This window comes from Plenodomus lingam (genome assembly GCF_022343315.1).
Source record: "Plenodomus lingam strain CAN1 chromosome Unknown contig_9, whole genome shotgun sequence".
NCBI classification, from domain to species: domain Eukaryota; kingdom Fungi; phylum Ascomycota; class Dothideomycetes; order Pleosporales; family Leptosphaeriaceae; genus Plenodomus; species Plenodomus lingam.
This window is the reverse complement of record NW_027093973.1, coordinates 479,945-501,421: the sequence shown is the minus strand read 5'-3', so window position 1 is coordinate 501,421 and position 21,477 is coordinate 479,945. Positions and strand designations below refer to the sequence as shown.

The following is a 21,477-nucleotide window of genomic DNA, read 5'->3' as shown; positions in this document are numbered from 1 at the left end:
GTTTCTTGATTGTGTTACAATTTGTCTTTGAATACTAAACATCAGGGCCATCAGGCACTCTTAAATAGCTACACGAAAGCGAAAAAGAACTCTATAGCTATCACCACGGCGGTACATATAGGTCTCTGGATTTAGTTGACTCCGCCATTCCCTCCTAATAAGACAAAACAACCCAATATAAAATCTAGACTAATACAAGAGAGCACCCATTACCCAAAAAGCTAGACTTTGGGACCCAGAAAAAGGATATGGCTAATTCTAGAATGCTGGAATAGACATGGGATCAGGTCATGGTTTCTAGGATGCCGAAAGTTCATCATTTCGACTTTGGCAACATTATCAGCTTCTGGGGGGATTAGTATAGCTAGGTTATTATAGTTGTGCTGAGCCACCTAACTTCTTTAGTACCGTGCTGTGGCACAGGGTGCTGAAGAGGGGACGCGTAGACTAGGCAGTTAGTTTGTGTTTGAATATGGACATGTTGGAGGGAACAGGACTATTTTTTATCCACAACACGAAAAAAGAATGCAGTTGGAGGTATAGACTTCTCCCAACTTTACTACCTCTATTTGAAGTGATCAATCTTCCCCGTTCCCCTGGGTTACTACAGCTGCCGAACACAACTCCTCAAGATGGGAAGAGTATCCATCCCTGATGGTTCACCAGAGATATTGTTCTTACATTCCTGGGTGAGACACATACGATAGTAAGTACGTAATCATCATTGGTACTTTACGAAAACCCTCTTCAGGCCTCCAGAAGATTTTGAGTGGAAGAGATACATAGATCACCCTGGTGGTTTTTCATATTCACAGTCAACACCGACAGCTGAATCTTTTGTAACCGCTCCAACATAGCGATGAACCTAAACTTGGTTTGTATGCAGAATCACACTATCATACCCAGAACAAAATCGAAAATATCAACATTGTAAAGTCAGTTGAAATCTTCACATATAAAGAACCAGTTCGGCGATTATTAAATCAATTGTTCAGACAACTAGTGCGCTTGGCGAGCTATGCAGTAGAAGCAGGACGATGGGAATCATGATATTCGTGATGGCGAGAGTATATACAGCTCTTGTCGAGACTTTGATTCAAGGATACGGCCTAACTACTGCTTGCACAAAACACTCTATCCTCGAAAGAAAATCCCTCAAGACACTTACACCCCTTAAGTAAACTATCTGCGGAATCCGGATTCCACGCTCAAGCAACTCGATTTCATAATCCTTTTCAAACGGCCTCTACTCGTTGGGTTTCAAATCCAACACACTTAGGACGTAGCGCGAAAGATACAAAGCGCAAGACGTCACCACCAAGTATTCAAACACTCGGAAAATAGACCAGGAAAGAAAAAGAAGCCCAGAATTCGCGAATCTAGAGTTTCCTAGCGGATTCGAGTCGTAGGAACAATTCTGCGTTTAACGTGTGGGATTCTTGTGCCTGGGGGCGATATATATACATATCCAAATTCTGTTTGTGTGGGGATACTGTGTCAATTTTTTTTTATCGAAAGGGGACGGGGAAGAGAGTGGGAGATAGGAGGAAGGGAGATAAGAGGAAGGGAGATAAGAGGAAGGGAGATAGGTGGTAGAAAAGTGCAAATTGCGAACTGCCATATTTGGATTACGAATAATATTAATACTTTCTCTTTTCTTCACTGACTTCCAACTCCCCACTGACTCAAATCCAACCTTCCAACCTCCACTCCCACCCCTCACATCCCCACCGTCGCATTCCCCATCCCTACCCTAAAACTCTCCGGCGGCCCATTATGACTCGCCACCACGCCCCCCAAATCCAGCACAACCTTTTGCAAAATAACATTCGCTTCCACAAGCCACACTCTCAACGTATGCACTCCTGGCGCCACGGCCCCGAAATTTGTGGTATTGTACCAGGCGCTATCGGCTACGGCTTTGCCCCAACCGACCGGGAAGTTTGGCTGTTTCTGGTCAATGACCGGCTGTCTGCGTTGCTCGGGTAGGTTGTCGATTTGGGTGATGTAGGCGAGGGGTTTTTTGGGGTTGATGTTGTGGGTGGGTGTGAGGATGAGGGTGACGTTTAGGCCCTTTGCGGCGGTGGTAGGAGTGAAAGTGACAAAGTCGTATTCGAGCATGGGTGCTGTTGAAGAGGTGAGGCCTTCTGCGAGGTTGTTGTTGAGTTTGACGGCGGAGAGGGTGCGGCCGTATTTGGGGAGGATGGCGTAAGAGAGATTGCCGGAGGGGCGGTGGCGGGTGAAGTGTTCGGCTTCAAATGCGAGCTGACCGGCGGATTCGACGAAGCCAGCGGTGAAGTTGGAGGGGATGGAGGTCTTGTTTACCATGACAGTTACGTGGGGGTTGCCGCCTTGGGTGCCATATGTGGTGGATGAGCTGAAGTTGAGAGTACTCATCTTGCCAAAGTTGGAGGGGACCTTGCTCCAGTTTACGTCGACATATACCCGGACGTCATCGTCGTCAGGATTAAGAGTACCGGCGGTTTGGGAGAGGGTGATGAAGGGGTCAGCTGAGATGTTCCAGTTGAATGGGCCAGTACCTCGGTGGGCAATCTCGACCCAGCGCTTGGGTGTGTAGGGTGTCATGCCGGGCAAAGTGAGGGAACTGCCACCGTTGCTGTGCCACATATCGTCACCGGGAATGGTGGCATTGCTGCCCTCAACGGCGATGCCCATGTTACCCGCAAGACTATCTTCCAGAGTCTGCACCCAACGAAGATCGGGAGTAGATTGACGCATTGGTTGTTGCCTGAAATCATGGTCAGTGCTGCTGTTCAGTGAAACTGCTCGGGTACTCACCAGTAGCCTTGATATCCAAGGTGAGTCTGGTCCATCATGTGGTTCCACTTGCCATTCAGTAGTGTGTGGTACTTCCTGGTAAGGTTGTGGTCGATTTTCATACCGTCGATGACGTGCTGCATCCATCTGTTTGCGCTGTTTCTGCCCATTTGTGCATAGATCATGTTTCTGGCACCGGCGACCTGAATGTCGACAAAGTTTCCACCAGCAAGAACTCTGTGCAGCACCAATTGGTAAAAGGCAGGCTGCGCCTCTGCAGGAAGAGCATCATTGATGTCCTGGGCCGTCTTCGCAATTGCCCGCCACCTGGCCAGGATGTGGTCTGCCTCCTCATAGTTGAGAATGCTGTAGGATGAAGGCTCGACCCACTCAAATTTACGCATGTTCGCGAGCGCGCCGTATTCATCCATGACATCTGAGATTTCCTGGGCGTGCTCTTCTCCAAAGTTTCGAGCAGCCCATTCCGTGATCCATTGGGGAACGGAGGTCTCATCGTAAGCGTCGATGTCGTAGGCAATGTCGAACCAATGGCTGATAGCCATCTCAGCAGGCTTAATGTCGCCTACGTTGACGATCCAGATGCGATCCGCCTCTCTGTCTTTGGCTAGCTTCATTTGTTCGTAAGTCTTCTGGAGCTGGATGGTATCCTGCCATTTGTAGTTACGCGAATCACCGACATAGTCAAAATGGTAGTAGACACCAGCACCTCCGGACCGTTTCTTCTCATCACCAACGGGAAGTCTTCGAATATTTTGCCAATTGTCTTCAGTCCAGAGAAGGGTAACCCAATCGGGAACCTGCATGCCTGCCTCGAAGTAATCTTGAACCTCCTTGTACAGGCACCACATCTGCGGCACCTCTGAAGCGTTCCCGTAGACCTTGGTGAGAATTTCCTGCTGAGCTTCGACAACAGATTCCAAAACACTGGTTTGGACATCTGCAGACATGGCAGTGTCGTGGTATCCACGCATACCAACCGTCACCACATTCTCGTATGGTGCAGCGCGCTGTGCACCTTCGGTAAAGTATTCGTACAGCGTGGCATTGTTGGTAGCCCACGACCATCCGGACTCAGAACCTTTTGCTACTTTACTCCATTCCTGGGTAGCTCGGACCATTGGCTCGGTGTGTGAAGTTCCCATTACAATGCCATACTCGTCGGCAAGCGGCTGATTTCGCAGATCATCGACATTGAACATGCCATCCCACATAGCGGGCCAAAGGTAGTTTGCCTTGGATCTTAGCAGCAGCTCAAAAACCTGGGCGTAAAACTCGGCACCAAAAGGCGTTCCGTAGGGCGAAATAGGATAGCGCTTGTTCGCCCAACCAGTCAGAGCGGGTGCTTCATCGTTGATGAAGAAGCCGCGGTACTTCACAGACGGCGTCTTTTGGACCTTGGTGGTCTGAAGAGCATAGATGGAACCATGTGACTTGGCTGGGACATCGGCGAACCAATGCCACGGCGAGACACCAATCTGCTCCGAAACATCGTAGATACCATAGATTGCACCGCGACGGTCGCTTCCTGGCTGGGGTTAGTAGAGCGTGGTACAATGGAGTTCCAGAACATACCAGCAATGACCAGCGCTCCACTACTTGCGTTGCCAGCGTTGTACACAAATGTGCTCACATAGGCTTCCCATTGACCTTCAATAGCACTGACATCGAGCTGACCACTTGCAATCATGTCATCAATCAGACTAGATTTACCAATTGTGCCCACGATGATAGTTCCAGCCGTATTGGCAGAGGCATTTGAGCCAACACTCCAATCCTTGCTGATACCTGTGACATTGAAAATAGTGGAAGCATTTGCCGTTGGCGTACCAGATGCCCTCAGCGTACCATTGGTACCTGTGACACGTCCAAAGTCGAGAGCAAGATCATGAGCCGCACGCAGCACACCAGGCCAGTCTGCTGCATCCGCTTGGATATGGACCGAAGAGCCGCGAGAGGCGAGCAGAGAGCTTCCATTGCCTGCTTGAGTCGTGACGATCGGTTTTCGAAATCCCTCTACAGCAGAAGCTGTGCCCGCAAAAGCGGCCGAGAGGGAAAGAAAGCCCAGCACTGTGCGGGAGAGGAGTTCCATGATGATTGCTGCTGGAGAGGTACCTATACCAACAACAAGGTCTGGAAAGAAACTTGAAGGAGACGGGGAGATCCTTAACTTTGGATCGTCGTCTGGATCTTGCATATTATATATTACCTACCCCAGCCCCACAAACCAACCGAGCTATCGTTCTCCATGTTGCCCCGGCCCATGTACATCATCCCCAGCCGGCCCTTGGAGCCTCGCATGACTACGATGCTCCAGGAACCGGCTCCGACCAGTCCTCGGGGTGCAACGGCCCGAGATGGCGGATCCTTGATTCATTGGGTGGTGAGTTCACATAGAGCGGACCCGGGTATTCTGCATGGCTAAATTGCTTTTGGATAGGAAAGATCCGGTCTACATTGAGCCATCGTCTTCGAGAAGCCTACTTGGCAAGCTCCGCCGCTCAAGTGCCCACGTCAATATAGCCTGGTACGACGCTACACATGAAGGCGATACTGTGAGGGGAACTGTTCATTTTGCTGCACAGTTTGTTGGATACTCAAATGACGAAGGAATTATTCCGCATACATCATCGCTCTCCTCACAACGCAATTATCAGATCTTCTCAGTCAAAACATCGGCCTCGGCGCAAACGATGCAGAAAAAAAAAGCTTGGAAGCCGGGTCCTCGGGCTCAGGGAGACATCGTGTGGTGTAGCTAGTAGAACAAAAAGGCTAAATAGAGCCCGCAATCCCCGCATTACGCTAAGCCCCTCCCATCCTAGCTCCTAGTCCAGAGCCAAGCCCCATCAGCTCTAGCAACGGCGCCAAAAAGAATCTCTCTCACAGGGCAAGTCTACAACCGCAAAAGCGCCGGCTATACACACACCGCATTCAAACGAACGAACACGCAAACCTCCGCCGCACGAACATACTCAGCCTATTCGTCCACCAGAAAAAAAAAGCCCCCACCCGCCTGCACACCATGGCCCAAGGCGCCGTCAAAAAATCCAAACCCGTCGCATCCAGAAAGTACGCTCACCCATTTTCCACCCTCCCCCACCCACCCCTACTCCCCTTGTCTCAGGAATCTTGTCTCAGGAATATCAATTCACTAACACAATTCCCCCCCGCGTACCAGACCCTCCAAATCCGGCCCCCGACCCGGTGCCCGTGTCATCAAGCCGAAGAAAGCATCACTCATTGTGCAGAACAAAATCAAGCACAAGAGCTCGTGCGGGCTGGTGGGCCAGACGGAGAAGTTGCTGGCGCAGAAGGCGGGGCATTTGGAGATGTTGAAGGGGGGGAAGGCGGATCGGAAGGATAAGCGGGATGGAGGGAAGGGAGTGGGAAAGTGAGGGGGAGGGGCGTGCGTTTGAAACTCGGAGGATGGTGAGGGAGGGACTTGTCGCTTTTGCTAGAGAATTGAAAGCTCCTGGATGGGCTAGGGTAGAGGTATGGGGCATGTCTAGCAAGGGATAGGCCTGGGTGTTACGGCGAGTGACAGGACACAATGAGCGAGGTTTGGAACTGCTGCTTTACACACGCCAGACATTGCGGTCACGATGGCTCAAGTGGCAAGGGGAAACGAGCAAGTCGCGGAGGAGAATGCCTTGTAGGCAAGAGAAGTATGGGATTTGCCCTCAAAGAACGCCAAAATACCGTAACTAGCCCCATGAACCGGATCATAAGAATGCGTAAAAATCTGTCCCAACATCAGACATCAAATGATACCTGCACGTGCTGCCTCTCCACCACCAGCTTCCAGCGCTGCTTCACGTGCCCTGCCTCTTCCCAGACCATCCTCTCCTACGCCCATTCTCCGTGCAACATAGCGCTGTGCTACGATGCCAACACTGAGGCTGATAGTCTCCTCCATCCACTCCGAAACCCACTCGCGAGGATCGACTCCTCCGCTCTCGATGATCTCTTGGATCTCTGGCGGTAGTTGCAGCTCCTCGCCTGCCGCTTCCGTGTTAGCGGGCGCGTCTAGCCACTCCACCCACTTTATTGGGAACGATTGACTGATTGTCTTCAAGCTGATGCCGTGAATGGGGTCGTGGAGGTATACAGCGAATACGACTTCCTCATCATCCTCGTCCTCGTCCTCATCTTCTTCTTCGTCCTCGTCATCATCATCATCATCGTCATCATCGCTGTCGTCTTCTTCCTCCTCATCAGCTTGCGCTTTGCTCTTCTTCTTTTTCTTCTCCGCCGCCGACGACGGAGCAAACAAGTCGTCTTGCGCGGGATAGCTGATGGCCTGAATAGCAATGAAGATATCACTGCTTCGCACTGGGTTCGTCTCGCTCAGAACTTCCGTTGCGTGCTTGGCTGCCTCTTCTATCCCTCCCCTCGCCGCAAAGAACTCGCTAGCATACGTCTCGGCACTAACACGCGCGAGTTTCGTACCGGCTGCGAGGCCCTTGACGATGCTGAGGTCGCGCTTGTCGGTGTGTCGCCACCAGGGACCGTCGTTCCAACCACCCCCTCCACCTCGGTAGCCGTCCAACGAGGCGCGCTGTGTGGATTCGGAACCGCGCTGGATGACCATGAGATCACCGCCTTCGACTTGCGCCATGACGCCGGAAAAGGTCTGGTAGATGAGCGGGTCAAGGGATGGGTAGCCGATGAGGTCGTGGGTAATGTGTATCTGGAGGCGCTCATGCTGTGAGATGGGGGGTGCGAGGGTGTGGAGGATGTTGGTAAAGGTGGGTAGGGCGCGCTTGCTCAGTTCTCCCCCTGTACAGTGTTAGAGAAAGACGTGGAAAAAGGCGACGGGACGAGAGATCCAATACCATATCCGCGTAGTGTGCCCACGTTGCCGCGCACTTGCTCTGCCCAGCGTAGGGCTTCCTCATTCTTTTGGAGTTCCTGATAGGCAGCCTCTGCTTGCTTCTTGGCTGCATCTGCGGCGGCAGTGGCAGTAGAGATGAGACCACCCCATCCTCCCCCCCACCACGACCCTCCTCCACTCTGCTTGGGCTGCTCCTCCCTTGGTGGTGGTGGGGCTGATTTGGAAGGCTCCTCTTCTGTGGGCGCGAAGCTCTGACGAAACGAACGGGTACTCTCGCCAGACTTCCGCGGGGCTGCAGTCCTCTCTTCACTCGTGCGTGCAGACTCAGTCGAAGAAGAAGGCGTGGCCACCCCACCCGCTGTGCGACGGTTGCTGGATGCAGTCGACGATGACGATAGCTTGGGGGTGTTGGATCGGCTGATTGGACGTGGTGCTTCTCTAGCCTGGAACTTCTCAAGAGCCTCAAGCTCCTCGAGCTCCTTCAGGGCATCCACGTCCTCTGCTAGCTTCTGTCGTGGCGGCCTGGTAGACGCCTTCGTCTTGGGCGGGGGAGCGGCGGGCGCCTCGGCCTCCATCTCCAGCTCGGCCAGCTGTTCTTCGACCGTCTTCTTCTTGGGCGGCATGGCAGTTCACAATGGATCACACGGGGTATTCAAGAGGATGTGGTGAAGGTAAGGTGTGCCACAATCTGGGGCAAGCTGTATCTATTGTGCGACTATCACGACAATAGCGTCCTGTCACTGCTGTTGTTGTCGGTCGAGTGCAGGTAGATGCCTGTTCCCTTTAGCGCGGGCCTGTGATTGGCTGCCTTGGCCTGTCGCCAAGCCTGTGATGCTTCTCTTTTGCTGGTACAGCCACGGTTCCCAGACAAAGGTCATCCATCACGCGCTTCCGCGGCTTCACTTACCATTCGAGATCTTCTCTCTCTCTCAATCGAATTCCATGGGGCGGTAACGAGCGATTGTTTGCGCGCGTTGCCTGCTCATCTACAAGGTTTCAATTATCCCTTAATTTACTGGCCGTTTTCTCCCTAAGCAGGCTTGCGATCTGCGCTACTTTTCCCCAAGAGCGTACCGAGCATTACCAACCTCTGCTTCTTACCCTGCTTTCCCAAGTCAACCTGCCATCAAGATCAAGCAGGATTTCACTGCATCCTAACCAATGCTACCGCCCAGGAACGCGCCAACGCGCGCTTCGCAAAGACGCAATTCTTTGCAAGATGATGCACCTGTGCGCACCCGCGCTGGCCGTGGAGGAAAGTCAGCCCCTTCCAAATCAGACCGACCAGAGATGGTAGCACAGATAGACAGTCCGACCAAACTGAGTCCAACAATCACAAGGAAGACGACCCGTTCAGCTTCAAATATTTCAGGCAATTCGTTTGAGGCTGCTTCAGAAGTGTACGCTTCGTTTGAGCACCCGCTTTTGATGGTCTTTGGCCTATCACGAGAGTTTTTTGAGGGCCTCAAGAAGCATCACGGCAAATTGCCCAAAGAACGCAAATCCATCGTATCTTCTATTCTAAATGACTCGGCGACACCGGAAGACATGTCGGAATCCGATGAGGAGACTGACGAGGACAGCGACCTGGATGTACCAGCCGTCGTCCAGCCAGGTCCGAGAGGTGGCCGAGGCCGTGGCCGCGGTGGACGCCGAGGTCGCGGTCGCGGTACGCGAGGAAGAGGAAGAGGAGGCCGCGCAAGAGGAGGATCTATTCGAGCCAACTCTCCATCTCGACCGAGCAGACCTGCTCGAAGTGCTGCTCCTATGTTTCCGCTTACAGAACAAGACGATGCACAACCGTCCAATCAGAGCACTCCAGGCGCTAACGCCAAGCCACCAATGCACAGCGGCGAGCAACAGCAAGACTATTCCGACTCGGAAGACGAGGACGAGCAAGCTGTTGAGGATGAAGAAAGTGACGATGGTTTTGAGCCCATGCAGAGCGTTCAGAAATCTTCCAATATGATCAACGGGTCACCATCATCTGGACTCCAAGACTCCATTGCGGAAGGGTCACATACACCGGGACCCGGCCCTAACTCGGATCCTAAACCCACAAGGAGAGCCATGGGCAAACTTCCAATTCCCAAAATCTCATTACCCAAGGGTTCTGGCACGCAAACACCACGTGACGTTGTATCAACGCCTGCTGAGTCAGCAATACCAAGGCTTTTGGATCCTGAAGACGACATCCTGTCCGAATCCGATTTGCCAGAGCCGTTCGTAGAAGATGCTCCTTGGCCAAAGGAATCAGACTGTGAGGACAGAGCTGATTACTTGCTTCAAACGCGGTTCAAGCCGATGACTGACCTGCAAGACATAATTGCCTCTTTGACCAAATATCCTGCTTCTCAGCGAAGTACAGAAACACTGTATGCGTTGGCCGAAAATGCGCAGCATATTCTCAAAGCATGGCAGGATGAGTATTTAATGCTAGACGCGCGAGTAAGTACGGTCATCTAAGTAGCCCCACAGCCCCATTGACAATAATAGACGGCACCTCACATGCACCCTGCAAAGAAGGCTTGCAATGGTGGACGCGTTCCAATAGCCCCAGAGGTATTCGAAGACATGAAAGAAGCCGACCTATACGGCTACGTTTACGATCCGAAGAAGCAGCCTGGATGTCAAGATCCCTGGGCGCAAAGACCAGGAGCTGAAAAGGGTGGACGACGTGAACTCAGAACCCGACGGACTCGCGATATGCTAGAGTCTGCCGCACAAAGCGAGGAAGATGAGGAAGGCGACCAAGAAGGCCGCCCCTCGAAGCGACAGCGAAGAGCTACCCGGAAGTTTGACGGTACTGACACAGGGACGGGGGCCAACACACCAAAGAAGCACAATGGCTGGGGTGGCGCTCGAAAGAAGGGTGTCAGTAATAAGCTGCTCAGTAAGCCAGGCTCCGAGACACCAGAGCCTGAAGGCCGAGCGGCGAAGCGTGCTCGAACGGCAGCCACCAACCTCCTCCATCAACGCATACAAGAGATGCGAGAAGAGTCGGCTGGTGGGAGCTCAGCAGAGGAGGGCTCATCCGTCATGGATGTGGACGAGCAATCAGATGTCGGCCCCAAGCGCGGTCGTCCTGCTGGCAGCAAGAACGTGGCCAGGCGAAGTGACTATGGCGTGAAAAAGGGACCACGCAAGAAAACCAGTGCTGCTGGTACACCAGCTCCAACGGCCCCTGCCGCAAACGCTCCACCTCCAGCATTGAACTCTATGAGTGAAGGCCAGGGCCAATTTACCATTGGGGAACAGCCTCAGGCTGACAAACCTTTGTTGCCACCGAATGCAGCCGAGGCAGGTTATCAAACTACACCACGAGTACTCCCTTCCCAAGAAGTACCCATGGTTCATCCAAATGAGTCAAGCACACCAGATGCCTACATGTTGACGGCACCACTGAGTCAATACACAAGCGGCTATGTAGAAGAGACATCGCCCGCCTCAGGTTCACGACGCAAACCTCGGGTTAAAAGCGAGAAGCGCAGCCAGTCCATGACAATATGGTGGGCGGAGCGAAAAGCTCGCAAGCGTGAACAAGACGAGAAGAACGGCACACCCACCAAAACACCCACCTCGCGCTCCAACTCAGTCTCCAGAAAGGGACCGCGGACATCCGTTAGCTCCGCCACTGGCGCCGCAACACCGCAAACCACGCCCACAGACTCGCAACACCAACAACCACTTCCCTCGCCAACACATCACCCACAGCACCCTCCCCACCACGGGCCCCCAGACGCATACATGTCCCTGTACTCGCAACCCCATCCCGGTCAACACTACATGTATGTCTCGGCGCCACCACCACCACCCCACCACATGATGATACCATATTCGCCACTCGCCGCCTTACCCTCCGGTTCTTTCCCTTCCTACCCCAACCCCCACAGCCCGCACCCACACCCCTCCACCCATCCCAATCCCGCCTATAGCGCCCGTACCCTCGCACCAGCACCCATGCCCCTATCCAATCTCCCAAGCTACCCTAGCCCCTACGGCCCGCAGAGCCCGGCGGGTAGGAGACCGCAAACGGGTGGGGCGGAGAGGAATGGGCCACCGACGTTGGCGCCGGCGCCACCGCAGCAGGGACAGCAACAGCAACAGCATCAGCAACAACCGCAGCATTTTAGTCCGTATGCGCCTGTTGGAGCCGGGGCGGGGGCGGATCGGCAGTTCAAGGTCATGGTTCCTGGGGAGAGGAGGGAGAGTCGTTAGGTGCGGCTTTTGTCTTCGCGGGCGGAGAGGAGTGATGTTGGTACGCGTTATGGAGGTGTGCACCGGGGCAGTGAGGATGATGTTTGGATGTTGGTTTGATATAGGATAGTATGGATGGTGGTTTGACATTTGATGGGATGGTGGTAGATAATGGGCATACTGTATAGGGTTCGAGGAGAGTGATACCATGAATAAGCCTTGTCTATTTTCTGGTTTCTTAAATATACTACTCGATATATCTAGATGTAGTCTTCATATTATCAAGCGCTGTGCGTTGCAAACTGTCCTATTTCATCCCTGATCCACTGATGGACCCACTAGCAAAAGGTCAGGAATAAGGAATCTTGATAAAAATTATCAAAAAGAGCACGGTAAACAATGGAGAACCCCGTTTTCATAGATCAGATGTTTCTGTTTGGGAATTCAAGCGCTTTGTTCTCTTGTTACATGGCGCCCGCTATGATACGTCAGGTACTGTACATCACATGCCGTATTACGCATGGCAATAAGTTACTTTGTATATAATTCAGTCGTGTTGCTAGTGTAATATAGTGGGCAAGGTGGAGAGTGCTGTGAGGTGATGTACATGAGCTATGATATTGATGGAGATTGTATACTGGATTCAAGTGACACAAGTCCAGGGGATCCTGGTACTCGTATGTATAGATTCTTGAGTATTGTGGCGTTGTGTTCGTTTGCCACGCTTACTTGTACGAGGATGCGTGAACTTTCGCTATGATATGTGCCCTTCGCATCAATCGAGCTTTGTGGGCTTTCATTCTTCCTTACTGGCTTAATCATACATATCAGTAGTAGCGCATGATTTAAACAGGAGTCGCTGGTCTTTATTATTAATGCCAAATATACGAAATCGCTATGTGTAAAGTGTCTTGTGCTTTTGAATCAGCTTAGTCGATCATAGATAATGATAGCTCCTTTATAATTAAATGCTCTCGTCCACAAGAGATGACTACCTAAGTTCAAACGATTGTTCTTCGGGAAATGTGACAGTATCGTGACCCAGAGCATTGTAAAAAACTAAACAGGTGCTTATACTTGGTATCATCTATCTAAGTACGTCTGGAGTAGGCAACATTGTATACCAACGCGGTGGTATCGGCTATATTGGAATGTAAGAGTGTGGTCTTGGCCTGATAGTGACATGTACCTAACCCCATTGCGGCTGTTCGGTACCATAGTTCCGGCCATGACTTGAGAGCGACAACGACAATCCAAATGATATCTCTGAGTAATTTACATGATTCAGAAATGTCAGATTGCATAACACCTTCCTTTGCTAGATCTGCGCACGTCTCTTAGCTTAGTCACATGACAGGGCTGGGTAACGAAACAAGCAAGGCCACTAACCGTAAACGGCATAGGATCTTAAGCTTGGGTACGCTGAGCTGCGCATGTGGCGCTTGTTTTTTGTCAGCACCTTACGCATCATCTCATGTTCCAACATTGCAACCCATCGACTAGGCAGAAAACCTTTCATACGCAAGAGTCTGGTAACTTAGGAGAGATTCATCCTACGTAACTGGGTGTTTTGAACATTGAGCCTGGACCCCGCCTCCCCTGCGTCTGCTGACGGCATTCATTGCCACTCATTTGCCTGGCAATATGTTCTTAGTCCCTTGAATCACTGAACTTGTCATTAAACAGAAAATTTCTGAGATAGTGAAATAGAATGACAAAAACCGGAAAATGCGACATTTGTCGGCAGAGGAAGGTCAAGGTACGAAGATCGTCTGGGTTTCAACCGTCGTCGATGGAATCCTCTTCATTGTTAGTATTGCGTTTCCGAAGACGTGAATAACAATTTGGCAGTGTGACGAAACGAAGCCCAAATGTGGAGCTTGCCGGAAGAAAGAACGACCATGCACTTATTCGTATGGCAAGGCTTCTGCCTTTGTGATACAAGATCCTAGTCAATTGACCAAGCATGGAGCATCGAGAATTGCATCGACGAAGTGGCCGCTAGATGCTACAGAATCTGACGTTACCTTTCCCGATAATTTGTCGTCAGATTTACGAACCATGACAGAAAGAGCAGCAGGGAATGGAAAAGGAGTTTTCCAGACACTTGCGCCACTGTCGAGACAATTGAGCCGAACTTCCAAGCAGAAAGAAACACATCGAAAGCGAGCGTTACAAGTCTACCTCCAAAGACTCCAGCATGAGTCTTCTCCCCTCACTATTCGACCCATCTCAGAAGAGACTACACTCATAGCCAGATATATCGACATGCTCGGCTCGGAGGCTGCTACAAAACAACCTCTTTCCATTCTAGGCACCTGGATCCAGTCCATACCATCGCGTATTGGCTCGAACCGGATGGTAGATCTTGCAGTCGAGTTCCTCGTCAACAGCTATGCTACATTCTGGGACGACTCGCATTCGAAGCGGAAAGTAGCTAGAGCTTCGAAAGCGAAAGCGCTGAGAGAGCTACAACTCATGGTTCTGAACACGCAAACTACACCAAGCTATGATGTTCTTCTTGCGACCAAAATGCACTATGCTGCAGAGGTACGTCATCAAACAGATATCCGGACATGGCTGACCACATCAGGCCTTGATGGGAATCGATACGATGTACCATGCAATACATGCCTTTGGGCTGGCAGAGCTTCTGAAAGCTGGAAATGTGTCGGGCGTTGATGAGGAACACTTCTGGAATCTCATTGATAATACTTACATTGACGATGTCAGTATCACTTCCCTTGGATTGTGTCTCCATGTGCTCAACCATCTAGGTCAACGAAGGTATGCTTGCTGGTCGAAAATCCGTATATGACAACGACTTTTATCTTTCTGCAACATACCCCCTATCACTGGACTCCAACGTTGCGTCAATGTCGGCATTCCAGAGAGCTTCTATGGCAATTATGCATGTCCTAATACAATGCCCACGTTTGACGGGCTTGGTGCGAAAGGCGATCATGAATCCTAGTGATGTCAACGCGCTAGCTTCCGCGATGTCGTTGATGGAGTCGTTGATCCAACTTGACTTGCCACAATACGTTGCCGAACTTTTGCAATCAGCAATAACTGTTGTTCCGAGACCAACTTCCTCGGAAATCGCCGATATTCTATCAGATTCACTAGAGTTCAACTCCGTTCAAGACATGATCTTGTGTACGCGGTACTGGATGCTGCAAAACATATTATGTGGCCTCGCTGAAAGTCTTTACCGACATTTTCCGGCAGAGTCCGCAGATTCCTTACTTCCTACCCCAGAACGCATTAGAGCCATTGACGTGGATGCCGCCATGTATCTCGCGAAATCTCTTCCTTGGGCTGAATCAACCTCTCAAAGGCTACCCCTTGTGCCATTACGACTGCATACCCCGCTTCAAGTATCAATTGGGCCCTGGCATCGCATCATCCGCTACATCAGTCAGATTCCAGAATCAGAAATTGACCCAGCATTGGCATTCGAACTCAAGCGAGCCGAGCGTATGAAAGCCTGGCTAATGGAACGCTGTAATCGCATCCACAAACAATGGGACGTGGCCGTCGCCGACGAAAAGCCTCTTCTAGAAGCTCTGGATTGCATGTCAGGAGATCCAATTCCTGATTGGCTGCCAGTGCGCGTTCGATTCGAAGCAGAAGATGGGGAGATGGTTATCAAACTAGATTACGAGAACAAAACTGGCACCTACTCGGAACGATACGAACTCGGGCGGCCTCCTCCAAAACGGTCACCGCACCCTTTGACGCCCGACCAGCAATGGCAGAGAGAGAATGTGGATGTGCAGAAGTTGCCATTCCGAAGTACAGCCATGCATGATACATCATTGACAGAAGTGTCACCCGACAATTCGACCCTCGATCCCTCACCCCCAACCAATCCAGCGATGAGACCCGTTGACTTCATACACAGCACAGGCAGAAACCTATGCTCGACATCTGGCTGGTGGCCCGAAACACCAGCTACATCCACCGTCCTCCTGGACAGCACCCACAAAGCCTCTGCTTTCCCCAGGATCTCCCCCACCCATAATCGCACCACAACAGCGCCCCTGACTGAACTTCCCCATGGCCACCCCTGCTTCGCATCGAGCTGGTGGCCACAGACGCCGAATAGCATGCGCAGCACGAGCTTGGGGAACGATGCGCCTCGTAACCCTTGTTTATCGCCTGCGTGGAATAGATATACGACTGTCACGTTCGATAACAGCAGGAAAAATGCTTGTTATTCGCCTGCTTGGTCGAATGAGGGTTGATTCTCGTACTATCTTTCATATCGTCTTTGTCCATTCATTTTGCAACAACGGACCCTCTCTTCTGCAAGCGCGCTACACAGCAAAGTTGATATACAAAGTGCCACTGTACAGCTACAATCCAATGAAGCTATCTTCACCAACGGCGTCCTTTGCATATCTTCACCAACGGCGTCCTTTGCATTCCGTTCCTTATTTCATTAGGTACCCATCACACACCCAAGTTATATAATCAATTTAAAACAACCCCACTCGTTCACGAAAGACCATGTTTGCACATTATCATTTACTCAATCATGCATCTGGCACACGCACGTGACTTCCCCCACCAGATCCTTCCTTCCTGCGCTCTACGCCTCTCCAGCTCCCCCAGTGAAGCAGAAAAGCCCACCATGCAATTATGGAAAACTGCGAGTATACACTACACGCCACTGGAAAGTTCTGTTCCGACATGAAGGATTAGCAGGCACCTGTAATGCATCACGTGCTTGGAAGTATCATAAACTGCGCACCGTACCTAGCCAAACCGTGGCTTTGATGCTCAGAAACAGGTCTCAATATAATGGGTCATATTATAGAAGATACCCCTCCTACGGGGGGAGCATGACTGAATAAAAGAGAAGTAGTTGAGTGACGGTAATTATGCATAAAGATAGCATGTGCACGCGCATTGCTTCGCCTCTTGGACATGTCTATTGCGGTATGAAAACGAGCACGATTACAGGACAGTAAGGCACGGAAGAAGGAGGAGATGTATCAATCGTCAAGAAGACTTCGTAGATTATCGTATCGTAGCATTCATATCATGAGCACGTTATACCACCGTATCATCGTGTCAAGCCCGTCTTTTCCACTCCAAGGCACGCATGCAAACCGTAGGTTTACCGTACCACCACAATCCCCTCCCCTTCACCATCAATAAAATCCCTTCCTCTTCCTCCCATTTCCCTTAATACGATTAACACAACACACACTAAGCCCCTCACACCAAGCCTTAACCATAAACCCCTCCAACTCCTTTTCCACAGCATACACCTCGTCCTCTGCTTTGTCTCGGACATCCAGAACTCCCGCACCACCGCATCTCTTAAGCTCTGCATTCCACGCCTTGACCTGCTTCTGCGTCGCCCGTCTAAACACGCGAACCTGCGTGTTTGCATTCACATAGGCTGTGAAATCTTCGATTACAATCGGGTCAAACATGAGTATCTTTTCGTGCCAGGAGGGGTTGTGCGGGTCGCGTGTCGGTGGTAGGGAGCGGATGTGCGACGTCAGGGCTGTGAAGATGGTGGGCTTGATGGCGGACCATTCGAGGTGGGTGGCTGGGATGCGGTGGATGCGCGGAATAGTTGGGTCTGGGGTGGAGGATTTGGAGGGGTTGGATGGGGAGGTGAGAGGGAGGGGCGGGAGGTCGGCGAGGCGGTGGACGCGGGGTGGGGTTGGAGAGAAGGGTGAGAGGGCTTCGTCTTCCGAATCGAGGATTTCTTCGATGTCGATGAAGCGAGGGGTTGAATGTTGGGGTGTTGAGGCGGGTTTGGATTTAGGAGGACGGCCGCGCCGCTTTTTGGGGGATGTGTTGGTAGAGTCGGGCGTTGGGGAAGGAAGCTGAGATGGTACGGATGCATGGACTCGAGCAGGAGGCGGGGTGAAGTCATCGATGTCGGCGAAACTATGTTGGGACTCGGCGTTCTGGTTCGAAGGAGGAGGTTGTTGTTCTTCCAAAATATCGTCGATCATGGGATAGTCATCATCTTGTACCTCGACAGCCTTCATAGTTTGAGAAGCTGTCTGCAGAGGTGTAGTCGAATCTGAAGGTGCCGTATGCTGTGGGAGAGGCTCAATATCGTCAATATCGATGAAGCTTCCTGCCACGTCAGGATCATCATTTGATCCATCCATAAGCAATTGTATGTCTTCTGTTCGATCTGGTTCGGGTATGTGCACATCTTCCATGTGTTCTAACATCCCACCGTCTGCATCACGTGCGCTCTCAGACCAAAGACCCCGCCTGCCAATCGTTCGTTCAAGCTTTGGCCATCGAGGTGGTGCAGCAAGAAACGAGTCATCAAGAAAACTAGAATCCCTCTCTGATTCCCTCATTGCTTGCTGAATCTGACGCACCGTCGCTGGTGACTCTTCGAGCGCGAGCTGACTCGACGTTCCAAATAAGACATTTTGTCTGCTTAGTCGTGATAGTGCGGAAGTTGGACTAAGCAGCTTCTCAGATATTGGTTTGGGCTTTGCAGCAGACTTCTTCGGTGCCCGCTTTGGCTTCGAATTTGCCCCAGTCTTCTCAAGGTCAGATTTTGAATTGTTCTGTTTGCGTGGTGCCTTCTTCGGAGGTTCAATACCATCAGGGCCAGGGTTGTCATTCAACGGTACCTTGGATGTTGTGGATCTGGCGTCGAAAAAGTTACTGATGACAGCATTTGGATCAGGAGATACCTCCTTTGGTGCGTACTGCTCGGTAACAATATCTGTGATGGTTCGTGATTTCTTCTTCGGCGCTTTTCCCTTCTCAGGCGATGAGTTTCGCGAGTTTGTCTGATGACCTGGAATGTCCATGAGCTCGACTCGCTGTCGCTTGGTAACGGGCATTCTCTCGTTAGTTGAGACTGATTCTGTCGTGGTTGCAGTGGTTTGGAACGAGGGCGACTGCGCATAAGCGAAGTTGGAGACTAAGTGTGTAAATGTACCGTTGGTGTTGGGCTCCAGTGACTTATTTTCTTTGCCTATTGAGTCTGTGAAATGGCTCACGACTGCAGTATCGCATGGTGGTGTCCAATCTCGTCGTCGCGTCACAGCTTCTTCCAAATCTAAGCCTTCTGCCAGGGGGTCTACTTTCTTCTGTTTAGGTGCAGTCTTCTTCTTTGGCCGTGGAGATTGCGGTACCTCCCAAATTGTCGCATCATCTCGCACTGGAGCTAGGCCCTGTCCGAGGGAATATTTGAGCTCCTCGTTTGTCTGGCCTGCAGCATCCCGCTTTTGAGCGGACGTCAGAGCTGCATCCTCCCGAGGCAGCTGTCCATCTTTCGTGGTCTTCTTGGCCTTTGTGACTCTGGTCCTCTTTGGTTTTGGAATGGACTCTACGCCTTGTTCTTCGACCATCTGCTTCTTTGTGCGAGGCTTTCGTGGCTTACCAGACTTTGTGAGTTTGGGTACAACTTCGTCAGTGGGATCTGTGGTTGATTCCGTAGTCTCGTGGTTGAAGAAATGAGACTTTGTAGGTGCAGGAAGACGTAGCTCTGGGTCTGCTGCGGGGATGTCTTTGTTTGCTTTGGGCTTGCGTGCTCTGGGCTTCGGTTTTGGTTTCGGTTTCTCGACATCGTCTTCCTCTGCGGTAGTCTTCGTTGTACGCTTTCGAGGTTTCTTGGTGGGTACTTTGTTGTCATGTATAGTTTCGCGTGATCCTCGTCGCGATCCTGCTTGTTGTACTGGTGGAGTCTCTCCCTCCACTGGCTCCACAAAGTACTCTGACTGCACCAGACTCCCCACAGTGGCGAATCCCCTCACTGCACTTTCTGTTATGGGAGCAGTCCTGGAGTTACTCCTTGGTGCGCCGGAAATCGACCTGAGGGGGCTCATGGGCGGAGAATATCTCAGCGGCGAAGACAGAGGCACCGCGACGCGACAAAGTGGGTGGCCATTGATGTGCGGGGGAGGAGCCGAGTGCTCAGGAGGCGAGGAGGAAAGCACAACAATGTCGAAAGTTGTGCCTGCCATCCTGGTTGAGAATCTGCGTACAGCCAGGGCGCCAGGTTGAGCAAATTCAGCCCATGGACTTGTAGGATGGGGTGGGAGAATAACTGTGAAGGTTGGAGAGCACGGTCCCCCGCATCGTTCAATGTTACGCGTAGAGTGAGTTGGCAACACCAAATGCTAGCGAAGTCCCGTGTTTTGGAGTCTCACTGCTTCTCCAACTTCACCCCCGCCCCCACCACCAACACCACCACAGCGACCAACTTCAACCACGTTCGATATTGCTGTACCACACGCCAGACCTTGGAGCATCGTCGATGATCACCAATGTCGAATTTTCTGGTCTCCATCAAGCGCTGCTCGATGCACAGACAGCTCTGTCCGATGGCTCTTCCCACGAGATCGGCCAGCCTTTATTAGCCCCTTGGACGCGTCGAGCTTCTGCAAATGAACTGCCGAGCTTCGTACGAGTCTACTGATACATGGCAGCTACTCGAGAACGCTCTTACACCTCTTTGATCGCAGGTTGGCCGTGATGGAGGGCGGTGGTGGAGAACGGCGAGACCCCCGGCCAATCCCCAGCTCCCACCGTCTCTCAACACCACTTCCCCAGCACGCAACACCACTCCCACTCGCCTCTTACCTTCTCTCAAGAAGATAAGAAGATAAGAAGCTTCATATCCAGCTCTGTGGGACCCTCGATGACTCGGGACCCCATTGCTCGAGTCTGGCGGCTGTCACCCTGAGATCCCCCTCCTCCCTGCGCACACACCCCCTCACTCACCTTTTCCCCACGAACAACACCACTACACTTATCGGACTTCTTCAGAACAGCAGCACACTGGACTGCTTGACAAGGCCATCCAATGTATGTATGGGCTACTAATCAGACAGGCGCTTTCGCTGCGACTACCCTTTCGCCCTTGTGCGTTTTGGTCTTGTCCTGCGCAGTCCACCTTCCCTCAACCTGGTATGCTAGGGCATCGGCGGTCTTTCGGAGCACTCTAGTCATACGGGAATTGCCACCATACTAGGAGAACATCCACCTGCAACTCGTTAGTGCTACATGTCAGCGTGGGTCATGTTACGACGCCTGCGCCAGATACTCGCGACAAGCAGACATGACCCAGCAGTCTCAACACCAGCTTACTCGCGCGAGAAAGCATCGCAGCCGAAAACATTTGTTGACACAAACTCATATAGTATTGATGCTCATTCTACGCTGGCCCCATGCATACTCATCATCGCGAGGCCGCGCAAGTTGGCCTTGGTAACAGATCGCACGACATAATGTTGGTGTGACCGTGCAAGCATCTTGCTCACCCACATTGCAAACTCCACCTCTTATTACTCTTACTCGACGATACCAGCTACCAACAAGATCGTGAAGGGTATTCGAGTCGGGCCGTCAGCTACGAAAATGGAACGTCGGGGTACGCAGTGGGATGATGAAGCATCCCTTGGTAAGTGGCCATGCTCGCCGCAATTGATAACCTGCGTGGCTGGCTCGACAACTTCCCGTGTCCACCAAAGATGAAGCGCAGCTGTTGTGTATTGGACAGTTCTGCCATTTGATGAGAGCGTGGGATTGCTTGAAACGACAAATGCTCCTTGGCAAGAGCTTGGGGATGCTCTAACAAGTAGTGTCGAATCCTAGGAGTCTGAGGTTGGCCCCGGGGTCGCGAAGGGCTTTAAAGGCTGATG

At 51.7% G+C, this 21,477-nt stretch overlaps 6 protein-coding genes across 6 annotated transcripts; 3 read left to right on the top strand and 3 right to left on the bottom strand.

Moving 5' to 3' along the window:
• Positions 1 to 1,719: 1,719 nt before the first annotated feature.
• IAQ61_010693 (uncharacterized protein) lies at positions 1,720 to 4,888 on the bottom strand (the record flags this gene model as incomplete). The annotated part of the gene is made up of 3 exons (XM_003834652.1): positions 1,720 to 2,749; positions 2,800 to 4,324; positions 4,372 to 4,888. 3 exons carry the CDS (start codon positions 4,886 to 4,888, stop codon positions 1,720 to 1,722), a joined length of 3,072 nt encoding a protein of 1,023 aa, XP_003834700.1.
• A 720-nt stretch (positions 4,889 to 5,608) lies between these two features.
• Positions 5,609 to 6,191, top strand: IAQ61_010692 (uncharacterized protein; the record flags this gene model as incomplete). Its single annotated transcript, XM_003834650.2, has 2 exons — positions 5,609 to 5,865; positions 5,975 to 6,191. Coding segments are annotated over 2 exons (474 nt in total), but the record flags the coding sequence as incomplete, so codon positions are not given.
• A 365-nt stretch (positions 6,192 to 6,556) lies between these two features.
• Positions 6,557 to 8,362, bottom strand: IAQ61_010691 (uncharacterized protein; the record flags this gene model as incomplete). Its single annotated transcript, XM_003834649.2, has 2 exons — positions 7,632 to 8,362; positions 6,557 to 7,575 (listed from the first exon to the last, which is right to left on the bottom strand). The coding sequence occupies exons 1-2, from the start codon at positions 8,251 to 8,253 to the stop codon at positions 6,557 to 6,559; spliced, it is 1,641 nt and encodes a 546-aa protein (XP_003834697.1). The 5' UTR covers positions 8,254 to 8,362.
• A 153-nt stretch (positions 8,363 to 8,515) lies between these two features.
• On the top strand, positions 8,516 to 12,071 carry IAQ61_010690 (uncharacterized protein). Its single transcript, XM_003834648.2, has 2 exons — positions 8,516 to 10,078; positions 10,127 to 12,071. The coding sequence occupies exons 1-2, from the start codon at positions 8,792 to 8,794 to the stop codon at positions 11,846 to 11,848; spliced, it is 3,009 nt and encodes a 1,002-aa protein (XP_003834696.2). The 5' UTR covers positions 8,516 to 8,791; the 3' UTR covers positions 11,849 to 12,071.
• Positions 12,072 to 13,291: 1,220 nt separating this feature from the next.
• Positions 13,292 to 16,797, top strand: IAQ61_010689 (uncharacterized protein). The gene is made up of 4 exons (XM_003834646.2): positions 13,292 to 13,586; positions 13,679 to 14,377; positions 14,421 to 14,555; positions 14,605 to 16,797. Exons 1-4 carry the CDS (start codon positions 13,539 to 13,541, stop codon positions 16,075 to 16,077), a joined length of 2,355 nt encoding a protein of 784 aa, XP_003834694.1. The 5' UTR covers positions 13,292 to 13,538; the 3' UTR covers positions 16,078 to 16,797.
• A 192-nt stretch (positions 16,798 to 16,989) lies between these two features.
• IAQ61_010688 (uncharacterized protein) lies at positions 16,990 to 19,797 on the bottom strand (the record flags this gene model as incomplete). The annotated part of the gene is made up of 1 exon (XM_003834645.2): positions 16,990 to 19,797. The coding sequence occupies one exon, from the start codon at positions 19,795 to 19,797 to the stop codon at positions 16,990 to 16,992; it is 2,808 nt and encodes a 935-aa protein (XP_003834693.2).
• Positions 19,798 to 21,477: the final 1,680 nt, after the last annotated feature.

Coding starts and splice junctions, on each gene's coding strand:
- IAQ61_010690 (XM_003834648.2), top strand. CDS start 8,792: ATGCTACCGCCCAGGAACGCGCCAACGCGCGCTTCGCAAAGACGCAAT. Junction 10,079..10,126: donor ATTTAATGCTAGACGCGCGA/GTAAGTACGGTC, acceptor TGACAATAATAG/ACGGCACCTCACATGCACCC.
- IAQ61_010689 (XM_003834646.2), top strand. CDS start 13,539: ATGACAAAAACCGGAAAATGCGACATTTGTCGGCAGAGGAAGGTCAAG. Junction 13,587..13,678: donor GTCGGCAGAGGAAGGTCAAG/GTACGAAGATCG, acceptor ACAATTTGGCAG/TGTGACGAAACGAAGCCCAA. Junction 14,378..14,420: donor AAATGCACTATGCTGCAGAG/GTACGTCATCAA, acceptor TGACCACATCAG/GCCTTGATGGGAATCGATAC.